The sequence below is a fragment of the Hylobates moloch genome, unplaced genomic scaffold (genome assembly GCF_009828535.3).
Source record: "Hylobates moloch isolate HMO894 unplaced genomic scaffold, HMol_V3 SCAFFOLD_64, whole genome shotgun sequence".
Taxonomy (NCBI): Eukaryota; Metazoa; Chordata; class Mammalia; order Primates; family Hylobatidae; genus Hylobates; species Hylobates moloch.
The window spans coordinates 66,321-78,805 of record NW_026652339.1 but is presented as its reverse complement, the minus strand read 5'-3'; the positions used below and the strand labels follow the sequence as shown (position 1 = coordinate 78,805).

The following is a 12,485-nucleotide window of genomic DNA, read 5'->3' as shown; positions in this document are numbered from 1 at the left end:
TCCCAATATTTATCACTGGAAGTTTGGTTCTAAATTGGAATTGCCTGAACATACAGGAATAACTGAAATAACTCAGGGCCTTCTCAGTTAACACATGAACAAAGTCTTATAACTATTAATGAAAGGCAAATAATTTGCACATACAATAAGGTCCTTATGTTATTTTTATTTTTTTGAGACAGGGTCTCACTCTGTCACCCAGATTGGAGTGCAGTGATGCAATCATAGCTCACTGCAGCCTCAAACTCCCAGGCTCAAGCAATCCTCACACCTCAGCCTCCCAAGTAGCTGGGATTACGGGTGTGCACACCTAATTTTTTCAGTCAGGTCTGGAAGACAAGGAGATAATGATCAGTTGTGAAGATTTTCAGGTAAATCACCACCAAGGTAGGGCTGAAAGCAGAAAGAACTCTGCAGCAGGGAACTATCCAGGGAGGCGGGTATGAGTGGGAGTGAGGATGCATAAAGGGTTGGGAGGGGGCAGGTCAGGGTTGGTGATGAGGCATCCATGGCAGAAACAGGACCTGCAGGGTGAGATGAGGCTGGCACAGGGCAGACAAAGTGAGTCTTCCGGTGCAGGCCAGCATGCCACTTCTTCTCGCTGTGATTCCAGACCACAGGTTTCTCGCCTGGAAGAACCTTTCCTTTTTGGAAGAGAAAATGCAGTTTTCCCCCTAAAGGGGCATTTTTAGCACTCAAACGTCAGTGGGCTCCTGGAAGACTTACTGTTTATCTCTTACCCCACAAGTGGACTCCTGGGTGAAGTTAGTTAGCTCCTACCTGTACTCCTATTAGCTGCAGCCCTGCTGTTTCCAGTGAAGTCATTTCAGGCGGGCATGGGGGACTCCTCTCTGAGGCAGAGGTGTAAGCGTTTCAGTCCCAGATCGGCTACAGGGAGTGGCGCTCAACTCCACTGTGGAGTCGCCAGGCTGCTGTCATTTTGTCCAGAGGAAAAGTCTACCACCTCACATTCGAAGGCAGAGCATGTTTTCTGTGTGCACAGTCTGAACATACTACTTCATGGGTGCTTCTAAAGGACATTTCCACAAACGATTCCCAAAAGCCTAGTTGATGTCTATGTGCCATAAATAGAAGCTCTGCCCCCAGAGAGAAGGGTTCTTTAGCAGCAAAACTCCAGTTTATTAAGACAGGTATGACAAGTAAAATAAAATTCACTTTTTTTTTTTTTTTTGCCACTGCTAGGCCAGTATATTTCTGTACAAACAAGATAATGTAAGATTTGACAGTTAAGGCTTTGAAGCACAGCATACAAAATGAAACAATTGAAAACCCCTTCATAAAAATGGGAAAAATTCCCAGGCCAAAGGAAAAAAAAGCCTTCACAGAAAGAGACTGACACTCGACTCCCCCGTGCTGAGGTGTGGCCAGTGAGTCTGGGTCCTGCTGAGGTGTGGCCAGTGAGTCTGGGTGTGAGCTGCCACCTGACGGCTAGCTCTGAGTTATCAAAGGAGCTCAAGTTGAAGACGTCAGCAAGCCAGCCCCTGGCCCCCACACCCGTTCATAGGTAGTCAGAATGGCAAGCCAGCCCCCGGCCCCCACACGCATTCATAGGCAGTTGGAATGCAGATCTCGGTGGCAGGTGGCTCTGCACAGTCCAGAGTGATAAAACAATCACAGATGACTAAATGCCAGGGACTGTGTGAAGTCAGTTACTGCCTGCAGTCTGGGTCACTCTGCCCTTCATCAGACACTGTGGCGGCACCATCACAGTGAGGAGAACGGAGCACAGTTCCTTCCGTGCCTCTTGCCAGCGCTGCTCAAGGTATGCATAGCTGAGTCCTGGACAAGCATTTTGTATTTTTGTAGCTCTCACTCCTTAGGCCCAATTTCAGGTTAAGTCGTTAACTCATTTAGAATGAATATTAAGGATACTGCCTCTAACATATCAATAGCTGTGCTGAGCTGTCTAGGAAGAGAAATTAGTCCAGAGAGGTCCTAAGTATCAAAGCAGATTTTGGAAAGAAAAAAGGCAACACTTCAGTGAGAAAAGCAGCACAAGATCTGGGCTCGGGGACTCTCTTCCCTCTTTCTGAAACATAACTGGTTTTGTATGCGCTCTGAGTCCTAGTTTTTATGTCTTGGCTGAGAACCACAGAGAGGACTAGATATTCATACACGTGAGAGCACACTGAGACTGCATGTTTATTTGGCATAATGCTAGAAAAAAAGTCCCCAAAGAACTGCCAGAACCAGGCCTGTGACCAAGTTTACAGTCATCTAGTTTCTCTTATAATTTCAAAATATCAGATCAGAAGAATCTTTGGCGATTAATCCACTCTCCATTTTACGCGTGAGAAAACCAAGGTCCTGACGGTGTCCCTGGTCCATGTCCAGTGCTTTTCACAATGAGGCTTTTGGCTCTTACCCTCTGAAGTGGGGCAGTGACTCATTGTGAGGGTGCGGGTCAGATCTTGTTAGTTTGATCTTAAGGCACTCACAAAATGCCCTGATTTTTCTTGTCTTTGTGAGAAGACAAAAAACAGTCTGGTAGTTTTTCACATCATCTTGGGAACCCAGAAATATATGTAAAATACTCAGAATTTAAGGGAATGGAAGAAAGAAGAAAATGAGAATCTCTTTTGTGAGTACAGAATTAGAAAAAAAAAAAGGGGGGGGTGGGGAGTGCCAGAGGTGAGCGGGCACAGATCATTACTGGGTGTGTGGCTGAGCTACGTGTCTCCTGGAACGTAAACAATGTTGCTTTATTTCCAATTTCATCTAATCTTCATTGTCATCTCCCAATGAACGGTACTCATAATATGATGAGAAAGTTTCAGAACATGTATATACATGGTTCAGAAACAGTTCGGCTTTCAAAAAGCTGTCAGCTCATGTAGCACGCCCTGGTCTTGAATTTGGTGCTATGCTGACAGCTCTCCTTCTGAATGCAGAGGCACCAGTCCGTGATGAAGTCCACGCTGCAGACGAGGCGAGAGGAGTCTTCTCACCAAAGTCATCCAAAGATAGCTGAGGAAATAATTCTATCTCATTTGTCGATTCCGTTTCAGCACGGCAGCTGTTTTCCACACTGAGACACAGCTGGCGAGCAGTATCTCTTCTGGGAACTGAGATTCCATTTCAGGAAGAATTTCACTTTCTTTAGTTTCCATGTAACTTACCAGAGTGTCTCTCAGGCTGAAAAACCAAAGAATAAGAGAGCATTTAAAACAGTCTCCTCAGCACTGTGGCTCATGTGTGTAAGCCCAGCACTGTGGGAGGCTGAGGTGGGTGGATCAGTGGAGCTCAGGAGTTCAAGACCAGCCTAGGCAACGTGGTGAAACCCTGTCTCTAGCAAAAATACAAAAATTAGCTAGGCACATGGTGGTGTATGCCTATAGTCCCAAGCTACTCAGGAGGCTGAGGTGGGAGGACCACTTAAGCCCAGGAGGTGGAGGCTACAGCAAGCTGAGATTGCACGACTGCGCTCCAGCCTGGGCCACAGATTTTTGAGATCCTGTCTCAAAAAAAAAAAGTCTCCCATATAACATAAGGGGACCAATCAGTCCCCTCATGTCACTTTTTCCTGTTGTCATCAGCAGAACCAAAATGCTCGTTAAGACTTAAAATCCTAGGCCGGGTGCAGTGGCTCACACCTATAATCCTAGCACTTTGGGAGGCTGAGGCGGGTGGATCACTTGAAGTCAGGAGTTTGAGACCAACCTAGCCAACATGGAGAAACCCCATCTCTACTAAAAATAAAAAAATTAGCCAGGTGTGGCGGTGGGCGCCTGTAATCCCAGCTACTCGGGAGGCTGAGGCAGGAATATCACTTGAACCCAGGAGGTGGAGCTTGCAGTGAGCCAAGATTGCACCACCGCACTCCAGCCTGGGCAACAGAGTGAGACTCCGCCTCAAAAAAAAAAAAAAAAAAAAAAACCCCAGAAATCCTGAGGAGCAGTTTCAGGTCAATGACCTGAGCTCCTGAACTGGGACTAGCATCCTGGGTTCAAGGCTCTGGTGCCTGACTGCTGCTTCCCACATGCAGTACACAAACACGACAGAAGTCCACGGAGCAAGCCCTGTGCTGGCCCCTTCACATGACTTCAGGCCCTCTAGCAAGGTGAAGTTTATTTACAGGGTTGCATAAACAAGGCCTCCCCATTCAAAAAACCTTGTATTCTATTACATGTTTCACATTAACAAAGACTGGAAATTCTCTAGGAAAGGGATCTTTTTTATCTACATGAAAAGCACAGGCTAGTAAAGACTTGTTGAATAAGTTGAAAGAACATAAATGTATGTAGTATATGCCACATAGCATAATGGAGGAAGATAGCAAATAGGAAACATATTGGTGAGGAAGACTGGAGTTTGATGATCTAGTCAGGAAAACATCAAGTTAAATCCTTACTTTACACCTAAACATAAACTGGTGAATAAAACAAGTATGTGAAAGCACAAAAAGAGAGAGGACAGGCCGGGCGCGGTGGCTCACTCATGTAATCCTAGCACTTTGGGAGGCCGAGGCGGGCAGATCACTTGAGGTCAGGAGATCGAGACCAGCCTGGTCAACATGGTGAAACCCGTCTCTACTAAAAATACAAAAAAATTAGCCGGGCAGATGCATGCCTGTAGTCCCAGCTACTCGGGAGGCTGAGGCAGAAGAATCGCTTGAACCCAGGAGGCAGAGGTTGCAGTGAGCTGAGATCACACCATTGCACTCTAGCCTGGGTGACACAGCAAGAATCCATCTCAAAAAAAGAAAAAAAAAAAAAAAGGCTAGTTTATAATCCTGGGATAAGGAAGATCCTAGTAAGTGTTTTTGTATAGAAACCCTTTTAGGAAAATTCTGTCAGCTTTGACTTCATAAAATTAAAGGCTGAAATAGAGCACTGTGGCACACGGCATAGAAGATGAACCCCTGTTCTATGCAAAGAGCTGTCACAACCATCACGGAGACAAAGCGCAAGAGAAAAAGATATTAAGAGGTAATTTAGGCTGGGTGTGGTGGCCAAAGCTTGTGGATCACTTGAGGTCAGGAGTTCGAGACCAGCCTAGCCAACATGGAGAAACCCCGTCTCTATACTAAAATACAAAAAATTAGCTGGGCATGGTGGTTGGCACTTGTAATCCCAGCTACTAGGGAGGCTGAGGCAGGAGAATCGATTGAACCCAGAAGGCAGCGGTTGCAGTAAGCCAAGATTGTGCCACTGCACTCCAGCCTGGGTGAGAGTGAGACACTGTCTCAAAAAATAAAAAATAAAGGCAATTCAGAGGATGATATACAAATGGATAAATATAAAAAACACGTTCAGCCTCATGGTAAATGGAGAAATACAAGTGAAAATGAGATACCATTTTGGCCATTAGATTGGCAACTATGTAAAAGATGGATAATATCCAATGTTGAATATTCTCATACACTGTATACATTGGTATAGCTTTTTCTATTCTTTTTTTTTTTTGAGATGAAGTCTCCCTCTGTTGCTCAGGCTGGAGTGCAGTGGTGCGATCTCAGCTCACTGCAATCTCCACCTCCCAGGTTAAAGCAATTTTCCTGCCTCAGCCTCCTGAGTAGGTGGGACTACAGGCGTGTACCACCACGCCTGGTTAATTTTTGTATTTTTAGTAGAAACACAGTTTCACCAGTTGGCCAGGCTGGTCTTGAACTCCTGACCTCAGGTGATCCACCCACCTCGGCCTCCCAGAGTGCTGGGATTACAGGGTAAGCCTCCACACCCGGCCTAAGGTAGCTTTTTCTATCAAATTTAAAGTGTACCTCTATTTGACATAGTCTACTTGTTAAAAGTAGAATATATGACTTTTAGGCTGGGTGTAGTGGCTCGCGCCTTTTCATTCTAGCACTTCGAGAGGCCAAGGAGGGCAGATCACTTGAGGCCGGGAGTTCGAGACCAGCCTGGCCAACGCAGTGAAACTGTCTCTACTAAAAATACAAAAATTAGCCAGGCGTGGTGGTACATGCCTGTAGTCCCAGCTACTTGGGAGGCTGAGGCATGAGACTTGCTTGAACCCGGGAGGTGGAGGTTGCAGTGAGCCAAGGTTGCAGTGAGTTGAGATTACTCCACTGCACTCCAGCCTGGGTAACAGAGCAAGACTCTTGTCTGAAAAAAACTTGTGTAATTGCTTAAAGAAAACCCAGTAGAGATTAAAACCAAAAAGCCAGTCCTCAGGTCCCCTGGTAATGGCAAAAAGCAGGAAATGGGATCTTGTGGTAAGAAAAGAACCATTTTTGTGTCTATAGAAGATCACAAGAGAGAGCACAACACTGTGTCTGCCCTGCCCTGTAGGTGTGCAGATCCATACCTCCACTCAGGGTTGAAGCTCCCCTCGGTTTGGGGGTTCTTTAGTTTCAAGAGTATCATTTCGTGCAGCTCTAGCAGGAAGGCATCTAGGCCAATCTGATTTAGGAATGTGCTGAGGAGCTTAGCATTTTCCGGGCTCAGATCCACTTTGTACCTTGAACTGATTTCCCCAAATGGCTCCTAAAACGACGGAAGAGCAAATGAAGCATTAAAGCTTGCAGGGAGAAGGGAGCCCAGTCCCTCTGTCCAGTGGAGAGGAAGAGACCAGACTTACTTTCTGCAGCCGCAGCAGCTGTTCAGACTTATGAGCAGACAGGAACTGCCAGAGGGCAATGGTGTGTTTTAACTGGCATCTGTTTAAGGCCTGCAGAAGGAATAGAATTCCTGAGTGGGGGCTGAGGTCTCACACCTGCACTCGTGTCGTGCACCAGGGAGCCTGAGTGCCCTCCACACAGGCATTCTTCTCTTCGTTCTGCCCTGTACTCATGTGATCTCCCTCCTTGTGAAGGCCATCTCTGTCCTATCTACCAGTTCCCTCCTGCGGCACCTCACAGTCTGCTCACATCACGCGGTTTGCAGGGGCCTCATGTACTCAGTCACATTTGGGCTCTATCTAGACTGCTGGCATTTCTAGCGCGTCTGTCTCTACTGTCCCTGGTGTGTCCTGTTTATGCTGGACTCACTGGGTGTGCAGTTGTTCTTGTCTCCTCATCCTTTTCAGGAGCGCCTAGAGTGGCACTCCCTGAATGCTCCTATCCCTCGCAGGAAGCAGGAGACCAGGGTGAGGGGCTGTGCCGATTTCCTTTTCGGTGTGAGACCCACCTTTAACACGTGAGTCGTCTGATCACCCATTTTCAGGCTGTCTTGAGTATACACATTCAGGTGCATGTTTGGATCCCCACCAGCTGTGCTCAGAAACCCCAGAGTGACTTCTACGATAGACAGCGCTTCACAGGCATCGCTGTAGGACTGCAGCTGTCCACTGATGGCACTAATGACCGAGCTGGGGAGAGGGTCCTGGAAAATGAAAAGCAGGAGAGGGATGTCTATGGGCTGGGTTTCTGGTGTCTCACCACCTGGTAAGAGAGCTGAGCCCCTTCACTGCCCAAGCCACATGTGGGGTCAACTCTCTAAGAGTTGACACTTGGGCGCACTGTGTGCAGGCAGTTCCTGGAGGTCATGGAGAAGACACACAGGTCTACCTATGCAGACAGCAGGAACAAACCGGTTCCATGGACTTTCTGCTTCAGCAGGCATGGCCATGACATCATTCCTAAGAATCGAACCCACAAGATGTCAATCTGCTTTTACTCTACAAGAAAACTTGCTGATTTGCTGTCTTGCTTGCCCTCTGCAAGGGAGCCCCCTGGGGTCCTCAGGGAGGCCGCAGAAACCGTGGCTCACAGCAAACACCCGGGGCAAGGCTGGAGTAGGCCCAACATGGAGGAAACACACCGAGAAGGCAGAAAGCCCCATGCACAGGATCAGGTTTATCGGGATCACCTGCGCCATTTTGTTCTTGATGTCCATAAAGAGATGTTCATAGTTCCAGTCGTGTCTGTATACCAGAGTGGGTATTCCCTAAATTGGGAAAGAAAAGTTTTTTAAAATTAAATCCATCATGGACATTTCCAGCAGATGACAAACAGAATCTGCAGCCAGAACACTCCAGCGTAGTGCCACGCTGCCCAGTGTATCCCTTGGCTAAGAGCGCCCCTCTCTGTCATTAACCCACCATCTATGGAAATAGTAACACAACTGGGAATCCAGCGGAGTCCCCACAGCCAATTACATGACAAGATATTGTCACATCATCGTGACCTGCTTCGCCACAGGAGGTGCTAGGGCAACAGGTATTTGTGCATATCCCATTCATTTATTCATTCAGCCACTAAAGGCACAGACCATGCACAGGCAGTCACTCTGCCAGAGGACATGGCTGTGAGAATGAATTAAAAACCGCCTTTGGGAGGCAGAGACGGGCGGATCACGAGGTCAAGAGATCGAGACCATCTTGGCTAACACAGTGAAACCCCGTCTCTATTAAAAATACAAAAAAAATTAGCCAGGCCTGGTGGCGGGTGCCTGTCGTCCCGGCTACTCGGGAGGCTGAGGCAGGAGAATGGCATGAGTGAACCTGGAAGGTGGAGCTTGCAGCGAGCTGAGATCGCACCACTGCACTCCAGCCTGGGTGACAGAGCGAGACTCTGTCTCAAAAAAAAAAAAAAAAAAAAAAAGCCGTGGGCTCTCACAGTTTCTGGCCCAGTTGCGGGTGGTACCATACATAAGTACAGTAGATTTGACTGCAGCTGGAAGGAACAAGTGCGTCCAGCGAAAGAACAGAGATGGGGAAGTGCCTGCTGTGTGGCTCCAGTGCGTGAGGTCACGGGATGCAGTTCAGGGAAATGGGCTAAGTGGCTGGAGGCAGGGCTGGAAGGTTGGGCTGGGCCGAGCTACAGGGCCTCCCATACCAGACAACAGAGTGTCGGCTTTATCCCATATGCTGTGAGAGGCCAGGCAGGGTCATCCGGCACAGGGTGAAGAGAGCCAGATGTGGGTTTAGGCCGTGGACTGAAGAACCTGGAGGTGGGCACCAGTTAGGAGTGGCTAGCAGTCCAACGTACAAGATGCTTCTAACTACAGAGTGGGCTTTGGCAGTCAGGTGAGGACACACAGAAGGCACAGCTAATGGCACCTGCTGGCAGGTTACCCATGGAGGCTGAAGGAAGAGGGGCTGTGGGGGTGGTAGTGCCATTAACTGGTAGAATCAAGACCTCAACAGTCAGCTGGGTACGGTGGCTCACGCCTGTAATCCCAGCACTTTGGGAGGCCTAGGCGGGTGGATCCCTTGAGCCCAAGAGCTCGAGACCAGCTGGGCAACGTGGTGAAGCCCCATTTCTACCAAAAAATATACAAATTAGCCGGGCACGGTGGTGCACACCTGTGATCTCAGCTATTTGGGAAGCTGATGTGAGAGGATCGCTTGAGCCCAGAGGTAGAGGCTTGGCACCACTGCCCTGCAGCCTGGGCGACAGAGTGAGACCCTGTTTCAAAAAAAGACCTCAACAGTTCCTTGGGGGACTGCGGTGCAGATGGCCCTGCAGGAGAGCATTCAGGAGAGCCCTGCGGCCCAGAGATACCGGTGGCATGGTGGCCTTGGGAGCTGCAGGTGTGAGGGAGGGGACACAGACCAGACTGCAGGGTGAGGTGCTGCTTCCCTCTCACGAGAAACACACCAAGGGCTGCTTGTTCACAACAGACACACCGACCAAATGAGCAGCAGTGGCAGGAGTCAGCCCTACCTTGAGGCTCAGCCGGGGCTTGCCCTGGAGGAAGCGGCTGACGATCTGCCGCTGAATCTTCTCCAGATCGAACTCCTGCAGGGTCTCTCTGTCCTGCTCTACCTGGTACTGGCAGTTGGAGAGAATCAGTGGAGTCAGGTCCCGCTCCACTTCGTAACTGATGACATGCAGGTCAGTGACCTCGGCGGCATCCACGGAATAGCTGAGGGGCAGAAAGACAGTGCTCAGCGTCCAGGCCGGGCATGCAGACCAAGGGCTCTACGTTGCAGGGAGCCGGCTCCTATTTCTCACAGTTGGAGCAGAGGAAAACCCTACCCAAGTATGGGGCGGGTCGCTGGTGGGGGCGGCTGAAGGAGTGACTGTCTGTTAGGGAAGGGGCTGAAGCTTGCTTATGTCTGCCCCACTGGGCTTAGGGACTCCGGGCTGAGCAGGCGCCACTTCCTGGTGGCTCGTGCACACACCTGTTGTTTCCCTCGGAGAGTTTTTCCACGGCACAGACAATTTCATTGTGTAGGTGAATCAAGTAGCTGACGAGAGCAGTAGCACAGAGGCCCAGGCCCCGTCGGCGTGGCAAGAGGATCTCAAAATCAGTGTCCAGATCCAAGTCAGTGCTGCAGTAGGCTTTGGGTAGGTTGATCACGCCTTTAAACGACAGGGTTATGCTTAAGCAGAGAGGAGTTCCAACTCCTCACAGAATCTAGGTGTGGGGAGGAGGGATGCAGAAGCCATCAGCTCCACACACAGCCGGGAGCCAGGTCTCGGTTCTGCCCCATCTCGTATGCTGATAGAGTTTCAAATGCTTTCAGCTTCCTTTTGATGCCATATTTAGGGACTGAAGAGGACTGAGGGTTTATTTTCCTGACACTATTTTACTTATCCAGACACCACCATCAAAAGAGACACAAGTTAAGCATTAACAGTGCTGGCCAGGTGCAGTGGCTCACGCTTGTAACGCTAGCACTTTGGGAGGCCAAGGCAGGTGGATTGCCTGAGCTCAGGAGTTTGAGACCAGCCTGGGCAACGTGGTGAAACCCTGTCTCTACGAGGGGCTGAGGCAGGAGAATTGCTTGAATCCGGGAGGCAGAGGTTGCAATGAGCCGAGATGGTGCCACTGCACTCCAGCCTGGCGACAGAGCAAGACTCCATCTCAAAAACAAAAACAAACACAGTGCTGTGTGTTGAGAGGTATGGGCCGAGTCAGGCTGATGAGAAGAGCTTTCAGACCAGGCTCTCCTGGAATGCTTAGTGGTACAGGGGACAGGACACTAACCGTTCGTCTCAAGCGATCTCCTCAGTTTGTTCCATGTCGACAGAAAGACTGTGATCCTGTTCTGAAGTAGCTGCCTCAACCCATCTGTTGAACAGAATACTTTATAAGAACCGTATGATAGCAACCCCCTGAAAGGGCCAAACCACCCTAGTTATGTGCTCTGCCGAGAGCCCATCTTTGCTGCTTTGTGCAGTCACAAGCATGTCTGAGGTGCTGTTTGAAGCAGTGAGCTGAGTTTGAGGAGCAAGAGAGGGAGGTGCTTTTCAGCTGTGGCGAAAGCTTCTAATATGTTTTTGGGGTTCAAGCACCCTTCACCGCATGGTAAAGGCTTAGGCTATAGAGCACCCATCAGCGCCTCCTCCCCTGCATCCCACCCTGTCCCCCTATGCAGTGATCCTTTCGAACCACCAAACACGGGACAGTCCTGGTCTTGTCAGAGCAGAGCCGCACCTGAGCTGTGCTTGCTGAGGAAGCCTCTGATGGAGTTGTATTCAACTTGCGGGACGTTCTGGAACTGCTTCACTAGACCCCTTTGCAAGGCCAAAATCTCAGGCAGGAACTTTACCAGCCTCAGCTCTGCTTCCTGGAGAAGGGAAGACCACCCGGTAACAATTTTTATTTACCTAAAAAATGTTATTGGGGATACAGACTTTGAGACTGGCTGCGAGACTTGTATTTGTAGCTTAATCTGGTCAGTGTCATTTCCTGTGATGCAGCATCGAGCTTGAAAACGGGAAAAGGGCTTCCCACAAGTTCTTCCCACAAGTCTACAGACAGTGCAGTGTGTTAGAAATGGAGGGCGGAGAAGAGGGAGCCCAGCCTCTATGGAGCTGACACATCAGCCGCGTCCACCAAAGGCTGATGAAGGAAATCTGTCCCTTGGGCCCATGTGACTGGCTGGGTACGGAGAGAAGCTGCTGAAAGAAGAGACCCAGAGCTTAGGCAGCGAGGGCTGGCCTTATTCTTGGGTGTCCTTCCAAAGACCTAGGATCTAAGCATCTTCGATGTAATGAAACTGCATCTCAGAGAGAGACCACAGTATTGACAGGAAGTCCTTCCTGTCATTGTGAACTCATCCTCCTCAACTGATAAACAGAAGTTCCCAAATCATCTTCATCCTTGCTAGACAGCAAATACTAGTCCATGGAGAGAAATGATTAGACAATCTATTGTAGAAAATCAAAGTGCGAATGGATGAAAGTTAGTATATTTCTAATTCCAACAGATGTGACCAGTACACTTGACTGCTCCCCAGTACCCCACCACCACCAGCACACACCCACTCACTCCCATCTTCCATCTACGCCTCGATGCTTAGGCACAGGGAGGAGTTTTGTTTGATCTGCCCATGCTCCAGCACTGTGGACAGAGAGGAACAGAGTGGCTAGGAAAGAGCTGCATCCTTTTCTGTCTGGCTGAGTGATGAGGGGAGGTCCTCTCCTGGCCTCCAGCTTCCCAACAGGTCATTGCTAATCCCAACCTGGGTGTGTAATTCGTCTGTGACTTTACGCTTCTGGCAATCTTACAGTTTGATATGTACAAAGATCTCTAGCCCTGAGTCTTCTGCTACATCCTATTCAAAATCAAAGCACTGAAATAGTCCGTTAAGAATGAATATACTATGTAAAA

General features: G+C 49.0%; 1 protein-coding gene across 2 annotated transcripts in view; it reads right to left on the bottom strand.

The window, feature by feature from the left end:
• Window positions 1–774: 774 nt before the first annotated feature.
• LOC116463785 (E3 ubiquitin-protein ligase RNF213) overlaps window positions 775–12,485 on the bottom strand; it is a 77,852-nt gene continuing 66,141 nt past the window's right edge. Inside the window, exons 42-50 of one of the 2 annotated variants that reach the window (XM_032147048.2) lie at window positions 11,307–11,439; window positions 10,857–10,940; window positions 10,048–10,228; window positions 9,587–9,788; window positions 7,788–7,865; window positions 7,107–7,301; window positions 6,559–6,648; window positions 6,286–6,464; window positions 775–3,156 (exon numbers count right to left, since the gene is read on the bottom strand). In XM_032147048.2, the coding sequence (XP_032002939.1) occupies window positions 3,003–3,156; window positions 6,286–6,464; window positions 6,559–6,648; window positions 7,107–7,301; window positions 7,788–7,865; window positions 9,587–9,788; window positions 10,048–10,228; window positions 10,857–10,940; window positions 11,307–11,439 (1,296 nt within the window). In that variant the 3' untranslated portion in view covers window positions 775–3,002. Of the gene's footprint in view, window positions 3,157–6,285; window positions 6,465–6,558; window positions 6,649–7,106; window positions 7,866–9,586; window positions 9,789–10,047; window positions 10,229–10,856; window positions 10,941–11,306; window positions 11,440–12,485 lie in introns of those variants that run through there. The other variant, XM_058434843.1, reaches the window with a different exon arrangement.